Source organism: Rana temporaria, chromosome 6 (assembly GCF_905171775.1).
Source record: "Rana temporaria chromosome 6, aRanTem1.1, whole genome shotgun sequence".
In the NCBI taxonomy this organism is placed as follows: domain Eukaryota; kingdom Metazoa; phylum Chordata; class Amphibia; order Anura; family Ranidae; genus Rana; species Rana temporaria.
The window spans coordinates 150,250,388-150,269,703 of record NC_053494.1 but is presented as its reverse complement, the minus strand read 5'-3'; the positions used below and the strand labels follow the sequence as shown (position 1 = coordinate 150,269,703).

Genomic DNA, 19,316 nt, shown 5'->3' with positions numbered 1-19,316 from the left:
CATAAATGATCATATGTATAGCACCATGGCAACTGCAGATCAAACAGAGGCCGAGATGGCAGTTTTTTGGCAGTAAAGGATAAGAGAGATTCATTCCGGAAGCTTAAGAGCCCTTTCACACTGTGTCACCCATAGCATCGGCGGTAAAACGCTGCTATTTTTACTGCCACTGTATGGGCCAATTTGCGGCACATTTTGGCTGCTAGCGGGGCGCATTTACCCCCGCTAGCGGCCAAGAAAGGGTTAAAACCGCCCGCAAGCGCATTGCGGGCAGTATAGCCGCGCTATCCCATTGCTTTCAATGGGCAGCAGCGGAGGAGGAGCGGTAAACACACTGCTCCTTCGCTCCAAAGATGCGGCTAGCAGGACTTTTTTTACTGTCCAGCTAGCGCACCGCTACAGTGTGAAAGCCCCTCGGAGACAGAATGGGGACAGATTTTTAAGGGCATATTGCAGGTGCTATTTTTAACGCTATAGTGCCTGCAATACGGTCCAGTGCGAGAGGGGTCTTTAGCACCTCACAGCCACCAGGTTCAAATTCCAACTGCAATCTTGTTGGGCAAAACTACATAGTGCCAGCAGGCAAGACTTCATGACAATTGTTCTTTGGATACATATAAAAATAACCCCCCAATTTTTTTGTTGACAGTAGCCAAGATCCCCAGGGGATCCTCAACTGCACTGAAAATGACCTAAATACTATCTATCTATCTATCTATCTATCTATCTATCTATCTATCTATCTATCTATCTATATATATATATATATATATATATATATATATATAAAACAAAGGGAAGGGTACAAACCTTGTCTGCATTCTTTGAAACCAGCTAACCATAAGAGCCGGTTCACACTGCGGCGGCACGACTTCGGGGGCGATTAGCAAAATGACTTCTGTATTGAAGTCAATGCAAATCGCCCCGAGCCGCCCCCAAAGTCGTACAAGAACCTTTTTCTAAGTCAGAGCGACTTGCGTCGCTCCTATTAGAGCGGTTCTATTGCATAGAATGGGACGCGACTCGTCAGGCGGCTGAGCCACCTGACGAGTCGCCCCAGTGTGAATCGGCTCTAAGAGGAGGAAATTGGCAAAGTTCACTGCATATTTTATATATTAAATAAATACACAGTATACACACACCCACACAAGACACTTAAAAGGGGTTGTAAAGGGAAAAAAAAAAACCTAAATAGCTTCCCTTACCTTAGTGCAGTCCTCCTTCACTTACCTCATCCTTCCATTTTGCTTTTAAATGTCCTTATTTCTTCTGAGAAATCCTCACTTCCTGTTCTGTCTGTAGCTCAACACCGTAATGCGAGGCTTTCTTCCTGGTGGAGAAAGCCTCTTGAGGGGGCGAGCAGGAGTGTCAGGACGCCCACTAACACACAGCTCCTTTCTCTATCTGCAAAGTAGAGAGTGTCCTGACTTGCCAGCTTGCCCCTTCCCCCCTCAAGAGGCTTTCTCCACACCAGGGAGAAAGCCTCGCATTACTGTGTTGAGTTACAGACAGGAATTGATCATTTCTCAGAAGAAATAAGGATATTTAAAAGCAAAAATTGAAGGATGAGGTAAGTGAAGGAGGACTGTACTAAGGTAATGGAAGCTATTTAGGGGGGGAAAAAATTCCTTTACAACCCCTTTAAAACAAATAATTATGAATACAAGATGTTAAGACCATATTTCAGTACTGAACCAAAAATAACGAATACATACCTTTACATTGTCTGATTTCAGTTCTGACTCTGTGTAAAGTCCCTTGAAAAACCCAGCAGTTCTGATAACCTGAGACAACAGATTTGCCATTAATGTCAAGTTTACAAAGCAACGATGCACAGTAGCAAAGTAATTACTATGATTTAGCATTTATAGCATTCATTATTTTCACTACACTTATGCCGCATACACACGACCATTTTTTCATGACGTGAACATTTTTTTTTAAATTGGTCATTAAAAATGATCGTGTGTAGGCTCCAGAGCATTTTTCGCGACGTGAAAAATGGCTATTAAAAATTTAGAACATGCTCCAATTTTTCAACTTAATACAGGTATTTGCATCCACTTCTAGGGAGAGATATCCGTAGAATCCCGACCCCCCCGCTGTGTTCTGGGAAACACACAGTTCCCCGAACACAGCTGGGACCAGTGAAAATGTGCGGCGCGACTCGCTCATGCGCTGTAGGGAATCGGGCAGTGAAGCCACAACGCTTCACTTCCTGGTTCCCTCACCGAGAATGGCGGCGGGGGCAGCCGAGAGACGAGTGATTGCTTGTCTTCGGCTGCCGACATCGCAGGCACCCTGGACAGGTAAGTGTGCATTTATTAAAAGTCAGCAGCTGCAGTATTTGTAGCTGCTGGCTTTTAATATTTTTTGTTTAGGTGGACCTCCGCTTTAATGAGAACCTCTTAATTATAAACATCAGAGGGCGGATGGAAACGTTTAGATAACCCATACCCAGAATGAGGGGTGAGCTCACTGAGGCGATTATAGACTACGTGGTAATTCAGCTCTTTAGCGCCACCCTTTGGGCAACTTCTGCTAATGTTGTGTTATGGTGAGCATTGCTTGCGAGCATGCGTGTTTGAACTTTGGAGTTTCGTTCGATGGACTTGTGTACACACGCTCATAAAATTCAACAACACACAATTGTTGTCGTAAAATTTTAAAGCATGCTATTTCCAGATTTGTCTGCGGAAAATCCGTCAACAATTGTCCGATGGAGCATACAAACGGTCAGAGAATCCGACAACAGCCTGTCATTACACAAGTTTAATGTGTAATGACAGAAAATGCGATCGTGTGTATGAGGCTTAAGAATTCATATTGGACTTTCTTATGTCTTTTTGCCACTTTTTTATGCATGCTGGCACCGATACCATGAATTGTTATTTAATTAATGTGTGCGAAATGATGGATTATAAATTTGATTATTTATCACTATATGCACTTTATTATACGATTAATGACAGCACAATTTTTTTTCTTTAAAATGTACCATTATTATTGAAAGTGAAAGTAAAATAAATCCCAAATTCTGGGTTGTCCCCAGAAAAGTAATAGAGGGAAAATCTTCCAAGGGGGACACTAGTTCTGATGATTGGGGGTCCCCAAGTCATTCCCTTAATTTTCAGGGATTTTCTGTCACTTCCTGTTTGGCTATGGGACACGAAATGAAGGAAAATCTCTGCAATAGGGCACAGAAGGCAAAAAATTATCTGACAGCGGTTATCCCTCCCTTATTCTATCCAAAATGAAAAATAAAGTTTTGCCTATCATTAAACCCAGACTAAGAAAAAGATATATTACATGCTTTCTGTTCATACAAAGATACCGTATTTGCCGGCGTATAAGACGATCCCCTAATTTTCCAGCTAAAATGTTGGTTTTGGGATATACTCGCCGTATAAGATGACCCCCTTCTTACCAGTCATGCCTCGCCTCACTGTGACATTACATGCCAGACTGTGCCACCATTACATGCCTCACTGTGTCACTGCATGTCTTGACGATCCCTTACCTTATCCTAAGACATGCAGTATCTGTCAGACCGCGGCTGTCCATTTTTTTCAAAAGCCGCGCCTCCTCCTTCTGCTGTTCCGTGATAAAAGGAACACTCAGCTTCCCAGGAGACACTGTGTGTCCGTGATAGGCGGAACACTGAACACAGTGTTTCCTGGGAAGCTGAGTGTTCCGCCTATCCACGGAACAGCAGAAGGAGGAGGCGCTGCTTTTGAAAAATGGACGGCCGCGGTCTGCATGTTAGGTTACTGGTGTATAAGAAGACCCCCGACTTTTAAGAAGAATTTGAGGGGTTAAAAAGTCGTCTTATACGCCGGAAAATACGGTACTAAAGCATTTGTTTTGTGTAGAGTGAAATATACCTGCTTGATCCTGCCCTCAGCTGTCCCTCCCCACTGCAGGTTGAGATTGCATAGACCAGCTGTTGTCCTCTATGGAGCATGCTCAATCTCAGTTCCCCTCTAAACTCTTAATTTTCTCCTTTTTCTGATCTGTGCAGCCCCCAAGTATAGAGTCACGCATGTAGGCATATACACAGTAGTAAATGACACTCCCCCCCATGTCCTTTTGCTAAACACTATAGGGGAGGAATATAGTATGATGACTACATTCACTAAGAAACTCACAAAATGATGTTTGCACTGAACCTTTACTCAGGTATTGTTTTGGGTGGACACTCATTTGATCCAGATAATTCACAGATAAATGAAAAAAACAAAGTGTGTGAAATAAAGTTATTAAGGTTTTTTTTTTTTTTTAACATACCGTATTTTCCGGCGTATAAGACGACTTTCTGGATGCAAAAAAATGCATCCAAAGTCGGGGGTCGTCTTATACGCCGGGTACAGTCTCAGTACTCACTTTTTTTCCCCAGCGCTGACAGTCTAACATGCTACGATCGCGAGCCTGAATGATTTCAAAGCCGCGCCTTCACTGCAGAGTGTTCTGTGATAGGAGGAACAAAAATCTTCCCAGCAGCGCCTCTGTTCTGTGTTCCTCCTATCACAGATGCCTTCTCATCCTCGGACGAGATGAGAAGACGTCCGTGATAGGCGGAAAACATAACAGAGGCGCTGCTGGGAAGATTTTTGTTCCTCCTATCACAGAACACTCTGCAGTGAAGGCGCGGCTTTGAAATCATTCACGCTCGCGATCGCAGCATGTTAGACTGTCAGCGCTGGGGGAAAAAAGTGAGTGTTATTGCACTGGGGGGGGGGGGGCAACAAGTTCAGGCACAGTGGGGGCAAGTGATGGCAATGTAATGGCACAATGGCAATGTGGGGGCATGTAATGGCACAGTGGCAATGTGGGGGCATGTAATGGCACAGTGGCAATGTGGGGGCATGTAATGGCACAGTGGCACAGTCTGGGCATGTACAGTCTGGCCATGTACAGTCTGGGCACAGTGAGTAATGTAATGGCACAGTGAGTAATGTAATGGCACAGTGAGATTTGAAAAAGCCTGTTTCTGTTAGCGGTTCTGGCTACCCCTCAGCTTCCAGAAAGACAGTAAGAAGGGGGTAGTCTTATACAGCGAGTATATCCCAAAATCAAAATTTTTCCTGGAAAATTAGGGGGTCGTCTTATACGCCGGGTCGTCTTATACGCCGGAAAATACGGTAACCATAATCTTGAACCCAGCAATCAAGAGATACTTTGCACCACTATTTTTTACTTATTTCAAGATTCTTATTTTTCAGACTTTGTTTCACCAGTTTGTTATATTAAAAAAAAAATTGTCATTTTGTATCAATTGTTTACACACACACACACACACACACACACACACACAGTACTTGTATATAAGCCTATGAGCTTATGCACTTAGGAGATTTGCATCATGGATGCAAAATCTGACAAATCTGCAGCAACTGCGTGATACTATCATGTCAATATGGACTAAAATCTCTGAGGAGTGTTTCCAACACCTTGATGAATCTTAAAGGGGTTGTAAAAGGTTTAATTTTTGTTTTTTTTTTAATAACAAACATGTTATACTTACCGCCACTGTGCAGTTTGTTTTGCACAGAATGGCCCCCAATCCTCGTCTTCTGGGGTCCCTCGGCGGCTGTCCTGGCTCCTCCCTGCATCAGCTAACCCCCCTGGGGCTAGCTGATGCGGTTTCCCAAGGGGGTTACCTTGCAGGCTTTTCCCCCTGAGTCCTGTATTCGGTATCTATAGCCGCCAACTACAGAAATCGTCCCCGCCCAGCCGGCCTCTCGTCATTGGAGTTGATTGACAGCAGCGCGAGCCAATGGCTGTGCTGCTATAAATCTATCTAATAAAGGGCTGAGAAGCCAGCACATTCACGACGCAGGACTTTCGAGGGCTCAGGTAAGTAAATGGGGGGCCTGTAAGCATCGGATGTTTTTTCACCTTAATGCATAGGATGCATTAAGGTGAAAACACGCAAAGCTTTACAACCCCTTTAAGAATTAAGGCAGTTCTGAAAGCAAAAGAGGGTCCAACCCAGTACTAGCAAGGTGTACCTAATAAAGTGGCCAGTGTGTGTTTACGATTTATGCAAATAATTATTGTAAAAACAAATCTCTCTATTTAGTATCACTTTAAAGCAGGGGTGTCCAAACTTTTTTCAAAGAGGGCCAGATTTGATGAAGTGAACATGCAGGAGGGCCGACCATTTAGCCTGACATTCTTTGAACCATAAAAATTTGGTCTAAGTGTGTTCGCTCGATCACTAATACACTGCCCAACAAGAGTTCTCTTGCCTTTGTGGCTGTGTGTGAGTAAAGAGATGAGCTCAGGTGTGTTATTTGGATATATCGTATTTATTGGCGTATAACACGCGCCTTAACTTTAAGAGTGAAGTTTCAGGATTTTTTTTAATTGTAAATAAAAGACTGCAAAGCAAAATAAGGGTGAGTGCCCATCTGCAGCCTCACAGGTGCCCATCTGCAGATCCACCATTGCCATGAATGTAGCCTCACCATTGCTAGGAATGCAGCACCCACCATTGCCAAGAATTCACCCCCCACCATTGCCGGGAATGCACTCACCATTGTCGGGAATGCACCCATGAGCACCAAAGATTATCTACAGGAGAATCTCCTGTTTACACAGCGGCCTCTTTAATAGAACGTCCCGCCTCATTTGATGGACAGAACAGTCGTCCAATGGCAACGCCGGAGACGGGATTTCCTATTACAGAGGCCAGCCGTAAATAGGAATTTCTCCTGTGTATGTACGGCGCTCGTCCCACCTCCTCCCTGTTTTCCTAGGCATATACATCTTTGTGGCCCCGGCGCTGGGAGATCGTCGGGGGCCACAAAAGATATATATGTCTAAACAACCAGGCGGCTGTTCAAAACCAGAACGCGGGCCGCGATTGGCCTGCGGGCCGGACTTTGGACATGTCTGCTTTAAAGTATAAGCAAACCCAAACCTTTTGTCTTTTTTTTTTTTTTTTTTAATAGAGTAGGAAAGGGTAAAATCCCGTCAGGTTGTTTTTTGCTGCCTACCCTTTTGCCTTTACAACTATTAACTGCTAAAATGTTCCTCCTAACTGATTGCTGTGGGTCAAAGAATGCCATTATTTTATCTTTATCAAACTATATTCATAGAATGTCCAGGTGTTATACATTGGGTTTGGTAAGAGTAAACGGATTACCTAGTGACGTTATCCATGTCAACCCTTCAACATTAAAGAGTAAATAGAGACTGTTAGCTAAATAAAGAAAAGCACTCTACAGGGAACTCGTTATGAGAAGAATACATAGGCTGTCATTGCTGACCTGATGCTGATTCTCTGAATTTAATCATTTACCAAGAATTATTATTTATTTATTTTTTTAAGAGAATTGTGGTGTGATGGCAGCCAGTGCTAAATAAATGAGCCAACATACACACCATATTTTAGAGTGTAAAAAAACAAAAACGCACACACACACTAAAACGCATCTGGTAATGCACTGCAAAGCACTCCAGAAAAGGTGAAAAGGGCCTCAATCTGCTGTAAATTTTATATAAATGGATTAATCTGTTCTGCTCGCTTGCTGAATACACATAGGTGCCGTTATACAATATACGACAAAAGGTATCTCAAATGTGGCACAATATGAAATGACAGGGGTGAAAATGAGATCTATTAAATACCGTGCAGATTTGGATAGTCTCTTGCTTGTTTATTTCAACAAGATGACATCATTTACACATATTCCCAATAAATTTATTATTTCCAGAATCCGATTCCTATCCATACACTGTCTGAATATTCAGAACAATCTACCATGTTTTAACCTAAAGCAGAATTAAAGGTAGATATAACAGACCCACATTTCACACTGGTGCGTTTTGACATGCGATTTTACATGTCAAATCGGCGACATTTGCCGGCAATGGCACCGTCCTAATCGGTGCGGCGCTGCACCAATTTCAATTCCAATTAACATTTTCGATTTCGGGCTGCGATTTACATTGACAACTGTGCAAAAACTGTACAGATGTCACTGTGATTGCAGGCCAAAATCAGAACTGAACAAGCGGGAGTGGAATCGTTGCCAAATTTGCATGGCTTCATTCCTGCAGCAGTGTGAACCTGGGCTTAAAGCGGATCTTCATCCTAAAGTGAAGTCGCGCTGATCGGCACCCTCCCTCCCTCCGGTGTCACATTTGACACCTTTCAGGGGGGAGGGGGGTGCAGATACCTGTCTACAGACAGGTATTTGCACCCACTTCCGGCCACACGACACTGGCAAAAGACGGTTTTTTTCCTGCCATCCCGTCCGTCCCCCGTTGTATGCTGGGAACACTCGGCTCCCAGCACACAGCGGGAGCCAATCGGCGGGCGCAGCGCGACTCGCACATGCGCTATAGGGAACCGGGCAGTGAAACCGGAGAGCTTCACTTCCTGGTTCCCTCACCGTGGATGGAGGGGGGAGCAGCAGGGTGACGAGCGATCGCTCGTCATCTGCTGCGGACGGCGCTGGACTCCAGGACAGGCAAGTGTCCTAATATTAAAAGTCAGCAGCTGCAGTATTTGTAGCTGCTGGCTTTTAATATATTTTTTTAGTGGCACATCCGCTTTAAACCAGCATATAAAACGTAAAAAAAAAGATAGAATTATCAGTTACTCCATTTCCAGGGTCTTCTAAAACAGCACTGGTGAGATTTGGGTAAAAAAATTTTTTTTTTTTTTTATTTCTTTTTGACACTCTTTTTGGTGAATCTAGGGATCTTGGGATCTAGGGATCTAGGGGCTTCCAGATTCCGATGAGCCCCCTGCCTGCAGTCCCCCAAGTCCGTCCAGGATTGAGGGGGAGAGGCCTTGGGGACAAGGTGCTTATGGGTGGGGGCAGCATAAAACATATCATAAAAAGCCAACACAGTGTGAGGGGGTTCTAAGCCATTCATATGGGCTAGGTACAGTTGAACAATGTGTATACTAAAGCTCCAACAGTAACTCCACTTTTGCTGAGAAAATAAAAAACAGACCTCTCTGGGTGATCAATGTAAATTGCAGGGAATTTAGCAAAGTTTGTTGCAGATTCCTACGTTTGTGCTCTGAATAAAACGCTGTTTGTTGTAGTGTGTCTTTAGGATACTGACTCTGAATGGGAGCGACTGGTTCATTAAAATAACCTGATGCACTCTGTGTTCTGATAACAAAAACTGCAGTGTCTGCATCCCTTTAGAAATGATTAACCCTTGGGGAGTAGAGCAACAAAACCAAAAATTCCTACTGCAGGGGATGCCTAAAATTTGACTTGCATCATACAGCAGACTTCTTGGGAAAATCAGAGGAACAGATGTTGTACAGAACACTTCCGGGTTGCCATATTGCATTGAAGTTTACAGAAAATTACAGCGCACATTCTTCTAAGCGACTGGGCAGAATTGCATGTTCTGCCCACCACATGTGTGTCATTATCTGGTGCTGGAATGGAGCTTGGTTTTCCTCAGCCTACCATACAGGGACCTGCCCAGAGGCACTATAGTCATCGGTCCACAGGAGGACCGATGACCACCAGCGCCATTGTAGCACTAGGAAAAGGCCAAAAAGAAAAAAGCATCGGGCTGCCAGAGGTGCCTACATCAGTCAAGCGGCGAGGTCCAGCACATGTCCTAAAGTAGAAGTCCAGTCAAATCCCACCTACAAAAGGAGCGGGGATGTTCATGACATAATTGATGTAATATGGCCACACTACAGATCCCAGAGCCCCTGGTAGGGATGAGCTCAGATCTTAATTTAAACATCCATGAGCTATCCTGCCTGGAAGCTGGCATTTCTCACCCACTTGTATACAATTGGTGTGTATATGTGCAACTGTAGGGTGGGGAATGCCTCATATGATTGGTGGTGTGTAGTGACAGGATAGCTCAGGTGGGTTCGGAACCAGTTTGAGCTCAGATGGGTGTGGACATGAGCCCAAACCCACCTGAGCTATGCCGCTGGAAAGCGGTCAAAGCAGGCAACCAATCATAGGCAGTGGAGGCATTCATCACCACCCAGCCACACATATACAAGCCCCTTTGCTTACGTGTGGTGGGGAATGACTCCACCACCTATGATTGGCTGTTGGTTTAGGCTGGGATCTGAACATGCCTAAGCTCATCCCTGGTCCATAGTCCATCTCAGGAGAAAGTAAGATAGGGTGGCTATGTATCTACCTACAGTGGTAACATGGAGAATGAGCGTAGTCACCCTCTAACACTATATGATATGGAGCATGGGTCTTCAAACTACGGCCCTCCAGTTGTTCAGGAACTACAATTCTCATTATGCCAGGGGTTGACAAATTTGCTTGGAATCTAGGAGCCAGCTAAAAAAGTTAGGAGCCAGAAAACGCGCCCCGTCCCGACTAACTTGCGCGCAGAAGCGAACACATACGTGAGCAGCGCCCGCATATGTAAACGGTGTTCAAACCACACATGTGAGGTATCGCCGCGATTGGTAGAGCGAGAGCAATAATTCTAGCCCTAGACCTCCTCTGTAACTCAAAACATGCAACCTGTAGAATTTTTTTAAACGTCGCCTATGGAGATTTTAAAGGGTAAAAGTTTGTTGCCATTCCACGAGCGGACGTAATTTTGAAGCGCGACATGTTGGGTATCAATTTACTCGGCGTAACATTATCTTTCATAATATTAAAAAAAATGGGGATAACTTTACTGTTGTCTTATTTTTTAATAAAAAAAAAGTGTAATTTTTTCCCAAAAAAGTGCACTTGTAAGACCGCTGCGCAAATACGGCGTGACAGAAAGTATTGCAACGATCGATTTTATTCTCTAGGGTGTTAGGATAAAAAATATATATACAATGTTTGGGGGGTTCTAATCAGAGGGAAGAAGATGGCAGTGAAAATAGTGAAAAATCACATTAGAATTGCAGTTTAACTTGTAATACCAATGGCCACCACCAGATGGCGCCAACTTACACATCTGGTGGTAATAACTTGTAATACCAATGGCTCACCACCAGATGGCGCCAGCTCACAACTTGGCTTGGCCCCCGTTCCAAGCCAAGTCGCCAGGACCCTATTTCTAGTTGCCATGGCGACCTGGCGCCCGGGATTTGACGAGCCCTGCATTATGCCTAGTCATGTCTGTGAATGTCAGAGTTTTACAATGCCTCATGGGATTTGTAGTTCCACAGCAGCTGGAGGGCCATTGTTTGAGGATCCCCGATATGGAGGAACCTCCGCTTCAGGTGAAATAGGGAAGTAAATCCCACAGCTAGTCATTTCCGAAAGGTGCTGGTCCAATTCGCCACCGCGATCAACCACGAAAATAAAAGAAAACTGCACACCGCAACAAGATACCAAAAATTGCTTCTTTATTTCAAAAATGACATAAAACATCACAAGAAGCCAAGGATGTTAACGCGTTTCACATAATCATAAATTATTATGATTAAGCACAAAGTGAAACACGTTAACATCCTTGGCTTCCTGTGATGTTTTATCAGTCATTTTTGGGATAAAGAAGCTATAACTGGTATCCTGTTGTGGTGTGCGGCTTTCTTCTTCTATTACCCGCTAACAGGAAGTCAGATCACAGCAGTAATAAAGGATGTTTGGAGGAGGCTGAGGGCAATAGAAGGCAATTGTCTGAGGTAAGTAGACCTTCACCCCAAAGCCTGGTACACACCGAGTTTTTTTTTCTGTTAAAAAAAAAAAACTCTCAGCTCCAGTTGGAGCTGCTGTACTAATGATTCAACATTAGTACAGTAATCTCCCCTGCTAAGCTGTTGTGTTCTGACAGGGCGACCCCCCCCCCCCCCCCGGAAAACACTCCGTTCAGCGCTCTTTACCATTAGCTGAGAGCGCTGATCGGGAGCCAGTCAGTTGCTGATTTTCCAACGTTCAGCCCGTGTGTATGGGGTTTAATTGAGAACTTGTCCTCTGCCCTCCCTCTTCTAAACACATTTCCACTCTGCTTGCCAAGGACAGACTTTAAAGAAAGGTGTATGTGAGCCAATCAGGCTTTTAGGAGGGGTGCAAGTCCTCAGTCCTCTGCTGCAAGTGTCGGCTTGGCAGGGAGCTTGCCCCGGCTCCAAACGTCCCTGTGTATAGAAATGGATCTCCCTGTAGCTGCACATCAAAACAATCCCACTAGTAGAAGTTGTATGGCAACCTCAGCCTGAGCGCCAACCAGGCCACGACCTCAATGTGCTTCGCGCTACCCCTTGGAGCTTAATCATTGGGCGAAGCGAAAAGCATTGGAGCCCAAGCTGAGGTTGCTATACAACTCCTACTAGTGGGATTATTTTGATCTGCAGCTACAGAAAGATCGATTGTTATACCTAGGCAAGACTTTGTTACTGCCCTTGATGTGTTTGCAGACGTGCCGCATGATCCAGATATCTGCACATGCGTAGGATTCGACGGGCACACGCAGAGACCGCTGATGGGGAAGCTGGAGTCCTTCCCTGTCTTTGCTCGTGCTCAGAATTTCCACGACGTGTACACGGATGTACTAGCGGCCCCTAGGATGACCTGAAGGCTTGGCAAAACCCGTAGGCATATCTGCGCACACAACAAAATGGTGGAAGTCGGTGCATCCATAGAGGGCACAGGAGTGCCGCTCCCTCTCTCCTGCACCGCTATATCACCAACAGATAAATTCATGCATTGCGTGAATCTATCTATTGTCGCCGCTGCCGCCCCCTATTCAGGTGTCTGGCCCCTTGTCAGGGCGATTTTGGAAGCGCCTGATTAGAGCCATCGGCTCTAATAGGCATCCTGATTAGAGCCATAGGCTAATAGGCTTCCAAATTGGTAAACAGCGGGCGCAATGCTGTGTGTTCACTGTTTACAGTACTGTGTAAGGGAAGCAAATAAATTGCTTCCCTAACACTGACCCGCCTCTCAGGTGCACCGGGTTTGGTTACCTGATTGGCTGAAGCGACAGGCGCTGTGATTGGATGCCAGGCGTCCAATCATAGCAAAGGACATCCAGGACTCAGAGGGAGCATGGATGACAGCGTTGTGACCCTAGACAGGTAAGATGTCGGGGGGGGCACACTGGCGGCAATCGATGGGCCACACACTGGCGGCAATCGATGGTTACAGTAGTGTCGCTTGATGGTTACAGTAGTGTCGCTTGATGGTTACAGTAGTGTCGCTTGATGGGCACAGTGGCTGCGCTTGATGGGGCACACACTGGCGGCAATTGATGGGGCACACACTGGCAGCAATTGATGGGCACAGTGGCTGCGCTTGATGGGGCACACACTGGCGGCAACTGATGGGGCACACACTGGCGGCAACTGATGGCTACAGTAGCTGCGCTTGATGGGGCACACACTGGCGGCAACTGATGGGGCACACACTGGCGGCAACTGATGGGGCACACACTGGCGGCAACTGATGGGGCACACACTGGCGGCAACTGATGGTTACAGTAGCTGCGCTTGATGGGCACAGTGGCTGCGCTTGATGGGGCGCACACTGGCAGCAATCAATGGTTACAGTAGCTGCGCTTGATGGGCACAGTGGCTGCGCTTAATGGGGCACACACTGGCAGCAATTGATGGGGCACACACTGGCGGCAATTGATAGTTACAGTAGCTGCGCTTGATGGGCACAGTGGCTACAATTGATTTTTTCCTTTTCAGTTTGTTTGCGCCCCCCCAGCCACCACTGGTGGAAGTCACTTTACAAGGCGGACTGAAGACCCACTTTAGGAACACATAGATGAATAGAGCTTAGTGTCAGGGTCATACAGTGTCATGGCGGGCTCCCTGCTCCCTACCAGGCCTAGAAGTGTACATTCCCATATCTAGAGCTCTGTGACCTCGCTTTCTATAGAAGCACTACAAGTCCCAGCACACCATTCTGTTACTGAGAGTTGTAGAACAAAGTTGTCAGGACCCCTCCCCCCCCCCGGTGTGGTTGTCAGGGTCCGGCTCTCACCTCGCTCAGAATGTCATGAAGGTAACGGAAAGGCGGCTTGGCCAGCAGTTTATCGGTGAGCGGGGGCTTCTTGATCACCTTCCCCAGAGTATCCTGTGTACGCCGGATCACCGCGGCCTCCATCCCGGGAGACCGGGCCTGTGAAGCAGCAGAGGAACGGCGGAGCGGGCTCTCTACTCCCAGGCTTGCTTCCCCGGCTCCCGCTCCTCGATGACAACAGTCTCCAAGGCTCGGTTACTGTGCTCTCAGCACCGGCCAGTTCTTCCTTTCCCACAATCCCTTTCCAACGCCGATGTGCGCATGCACCGCCTCCGCTGTTACCAAGCGTCCGCCGCCATGGAAACGGACGGTAACACAACGAGGGGTGGGACCAGTGTCGTCATTCTATCAGAACACCAGGCTGTTCTAGCATCAGACTCAGCCGTACTGCTCTGTCATTGTGTATCTGCTTACATCTTTACTGCATGAAAAATAACCTAAACCCACAAAGTAAAGATCAGTGTGTTCAGGGATGCTTTTAATTCAGCAGCCTCTGTTTTCTTTTGTATGTACCTCCGCAGTGGCTTCCCATCCTAGGTTGCCAAGTTGTGGCGGCTGGTGCTCAAAATTTTTGGGGGGCGCAAACCAAAAAAAAAAATTGCAGCCTCACTGTGCCCATCAAATGCAGCCACTGTGCCATCAATTGTCACCACTGTGCCATGCCATCAAACGCAGCTACTGTGCCATTAATTGTCACCACTGTGCCATGCCATCAAACGCAGCCACTATGCCATCAATTATCACCACTGTGCCATGCCATCAAACGCAGCCACTGTGCCATCAATTGTCACCACTTCGCCATGCCATCAAACGCAGCCACTGTGCCATCAATTCGCACCACTGTGCCATGCCATCAAACGCAGCCACTGTGCCATCAATTGTCACCACTGTGCCATGCCATCAAACGCAGCCACTGTGCCATCAATTCGCACCACTGTGCCATGCCATTAAACACAGCCACTGTGCCATGCCATCAAACGCAGCCACTGTGCCATCAATTGTCACCACTGTGCCATGCCATCAAACGCAGCCACTGTGCCATGCCATCAAACACAGCCACTGTGCCATTAATTGTCACCACTGTGCCCTTTGATGGTCACCACTGTGCCCTTTAATTGTCGCCGCTGTGCCCTTTAATTGTCCCCACTGTGCCCTTTAATTGTACCCACTGTGCCCATTGATGTCGCCGCTGTGCCCTGTAAATTGCCCCGCCTGGCACTTACCTTTACTGGAGTCAGCCATCCACGTCCCTCGATGTCTTCTACCGCCCTCGATGACTGACAGGCGTCTCAGCCAATCAGGTTACCGGTAGCCAGAACCGGCCAACCTGATTGGCTGAGACGCCTGTCAGTCTTATACAAGGAGCGCAGTGTATAAGCTTCTGGGACCCGAGGGCTGTACTCAGCCGTTGGCTCTGATAGGCACTTCTGTACAGCCAACCAGCTGCCATTATTCAGATGGGGGGACATGAGCGCCGACCATCTGAATAGAACAGCGGCAGCGGCGATAATAACATAGATTCGTGCAATGCATGAATCTATGTTATAAGACTCAGTGGCGGTGAGAGCCAGAGGGGGCGGCGCTCCAGCGCCCTCTATGGACGAACCGCCACTGTTGCCAACCCTCTATGAGTGTGGTGGCTGGTCCCTTTATCTACTTGCCTACTGAGCACTTTCACCCCCTTCCTGCCCAGACCAATTTTGAGCTTTCAGTTCTGTCACACTTTGAATGACAATTGCGCAGTCATGCAACACTGTACCCATATGACATTTGTATTATTATTTTTCCCACACAAATAGAGCGTTTCCTTTGATGGCATTAAATCACCACTGTATTTTTTAATTTTTTTGCTAAATAAACGTAAAAAGACAGAAAATTAAAAAAAATGTTTTGCAAACAGGTAATTTTTCTCCTTCACTGATGTGCACTGATAAGGCAGCACTAATCAGGCGGCATCGATGGGCACTGATATGCTGCACTGATGGGCACTAATTTGGAGGCACTGATAGGCAACACTGATGGGTATTGTTGAATGAATGAGTAACTTGTATAGCGCTACAAATGCGAACTAAATCGCCTCAAGGCGCTTGTTAGTTATACAATTTTTCAGGTCGTTTTTCTCCTTCACTGATGTGCGCAGATAAGGCTGCACTGATGGGCACTGCAGGGAAAGGCTCCAATTAAGTTTGCTTGTGCGCTCCATCTTGTACTTTACTTGTGTTTATCTTTATAACCTTTAAATGATTCCTGATAATGTCCCCCACCATCACAGCATAATGTTTACCTATAGTCTGGACAGTAAATAGTTTTTTTATTTTCTCTCCTCTCAGTAAGGCTGAATTCACACCTATGCATTTTTAGTGCTTTTTGCAGATTTGCACTAAAGTACGTGTTCCATAGGAAACCATGTTAAATGGACTGTAGTGCAAATCTGCAAAATGCATAGGTGTGAATCCAGCCTAAAACAGTGGGCTGGATTCAGTAAGCAATTGCGTCTGCGTATCCATAGTTACGCAGCGCAATTGCTTAGTTGCGCCGGCGTAACGACTTTTCTGTATTCAGAAAGCTTGTTACGCCGACTGCAGCCTAAGATATGACTGGCATAAGGCTCTTATGCCGTCGTATCGTAGGCTGCATTCTTACGATGGCCGCTAGGTGGCGTTTCCGTAGTGGTCAGCGTAGAGTATGCAAATTGCATACTCACGCCGATTCACAACCCTACGCGCGCCCTGCGTACGCATTTTACATCGTTTGCGTTCGTCGAGTTCCACGTAAGGCTGCTCCTGCTATTAGCAGGGGCAGCCAATGCTAAGTATACCCATCATTCCCGCGTTGCGATGTTTGAAAATTACGTTGTTTGCGTAAGTGAATCGTGAATAGCGCTGGACGCCATTTACGTTCACGTTAAAGCAAATGACGTCCTTGCGACGTCATTTGCCGCAATGCACGTCGGGAAAGTTTCCCGACGGAGCATGCGCACTACGTTCGGCGCGGGAACGCTCCTAATTTAAATGATCCACGCCCCCTACGGGATCATTTAAATTACGCGCGCTTACGCCGGCCATTTTTACGGAGCGCCTCCGCAAATTACGGAGCTACTGCTTCCTGAATCAAGCGTAGCGCAAGTAATTTACGGAGGCGTAGCGTAAAAACGTAACGCTGCGCCTCTGTAAGAAGTGCGCAGCAGTACCTGAATCTACCCCAGTGAGACTAAAGGCCTGTACACACGATCGGATTTTCCAACAGGAATTGTATCATGGCAGGCTTTTGTTGGAAAATCCGACCGTTTGTATGCTCCATCGGACAATTGTTTTCCCAACAACAAATGTTGGATAGCATGCTTTAACATTTTCCGACAACAAATATGTGCTGTCGGATTATCCGATTGTGTGTACAGAAGTCCTTCGGAAAAGAAGCAATGCTAACCATAACACAACATTAGCATAAGTTGCCCAAAGGGTGGCGCTAAAAAGCTGAAAAAACACATCGTTTTGCATTTGTTGGCCGACAATTCTTTGCCGTTTGTATGCAAGACAAGTTCATGGCCTACGCTTTGTCCAAGGAAAATCCGATTGTGTGTATGAGGCTTAACATTTAGAGTTTGGAAACATTCCCACAGTGCAATTTCTGCTGAGAGCAAAGTTGCAATTTGCAAATATTGTGAGATGAAAAATTATTTTTAAAATGCTACAAGGATGACAAAACATATCCTAAAATGCCAGAGGTGCCCTAAAAACATAAAAAAATTCTTTATGCAATGAAATGATGAGGTGTAGCGCCAATGAGAGGACCGCCTATATGGCAGATCCACTACAGGCCTAGTGACAAGGTAATCACAGACCTTGAGTGACAATATTGCAATATTAAACTGCATCCACTGTAGGTAAGTACAGTAGCAGCAATACTGGCTGTAAATAGTTGGTGAATCAACACCGCCAAACTAATATATAAACAAAAAGGTCAATCAGATACCATCAAAAAAGGACTGCTTGAGCACCCCTAGTTTGGCACTGAATACTTATATACGTAGTGGCGCTTCCCCCGTAGTGTCCTTACACACCAGGAAAAACTAACCCCATACAGTGATACAGTGGTAATAACACATTGACCTAAAGTCAGTCAAAAAATGAGTGTTCATAAAAAACTACAGTATCTGGGTGACACTATTGGTGTAAACCACTGTGTGGTGATAAACCATACATACAGATATGATGAATTTTATAATGGCAACTGTAAAATTCTATAACAAAAGTCCCAAACGAGGTGAGAAATGAGTCCATACACCGTGACAGTAATATGAGTATGTTCCCCTCTAGTCGATCTGGACAAGATGCATATTCTCAGATGCAATCCACAGTTGTTATAAATAGGTATGAATTAGGTACCCTTACCGGATGACGTGGACCCTCAACTCACCATACGGTGGGGGGGGGTCTCAAAGGCTTGTGTGGGCCGATTGCCCTCTCCAATCACCGTCAGGATGGTTGTCCTAGGCGTAGTTGATGTTTGATGTATTCAAGATGCACTTGTAAATTTCACTCCGGTAAGTAGATAGGCACCGTAGTAGCACCGTAGTAGTGCCCAATCAATTCCAGGGGGAAGAAGGAGGAAAAGAAAAAAAGCTCCTCATAGTGTAAAATTATAAAAAAAATTATAAAAAGTTTCCAAAATTCACACTGGTGACAGAAACAAGTATCAAAAAATCTTAAAACCACACGTGAAAAGCAAATCACACAGCAACTCTCCACCTTGGATGGATGGACAGATGTAATCCAAACATTGTGCAGTGGAGAAATGGTAGGACCAGCGTACCCGACCGGTTTCATCTAATGGAGACTTCAACAGGGGTGTACAGTTGGGCCTCACTCCCCCTCTGCACTTAAATACCTACTGCACCCACCTGTATGAGACCCTGTTTTGTTCGCCATTCAATAACGGCGTGCGTTCCAAATGCAAGTGACATCCGGGAGCCTGCGCTCCAAAAACCGGAAGTGAGTGGGCAGGGATGAATACACATGTGAGTGGCAGAAAGAAAACAGTATGTTTCAGATCTACCTATACAGGAGTAGAATTTCCAATGAAGCACTTTTTCACATGTGCCACCAAGCATATTGTTTATCTTATTACCTGCCCTTGTGGAAAACAGTACGTTGGTCGTACCATACGGAGCTTTTCCACAAGGGTAGGTGAGCACATCCCTAGTATCAAAAAAGGCCGCACTAATCATACGGTGCCCAGACACTACCTTGAACGACACAACAAGAAGCTTGAAGGTACCAACTTCCACATTATTGATAGGTTTGTCCCCCATTGGAGGGGTGAACCTAGTGTCAGAGGGGTATCTAAGTTAGAAGTATTCTGGATATATCAACTCAAAAGTTA

General features: G+C 45.8%; 1 protein-coding gene across 1 annotated transcript in view; it reads right to left on the bottom strand.

Annotated features, from left to right (window-relative positions):
* Positions 1–14,200, bottom strand: part of TRAF3IP1 (TRAF3 interacting protein 1) — a 77,594-nt gene extending 63,394 nt beyond the window's left edge. Inside the window, exons 1-2 of the mRNA XM_040357573.1 lie at positions 13,896–14,200; positions 1,716–1,784 (exon numbers count right to left, since the gene is read on the bottom strand). Of these exons, the coding sequence (XP_040213507.1) occupies positions 1,716–1,784; positions 13,896–14,018 (192 nt within the window). The 5' untranslated portion in view covers positions 14,019–14,200. The remainder of the gene's footprint in view (positions 1–1,715; positions 1,785–13,895) is intronic.
* Between the last annotated feature and the right edge of the window lie 5,116 nt (positions 14,201–19,316).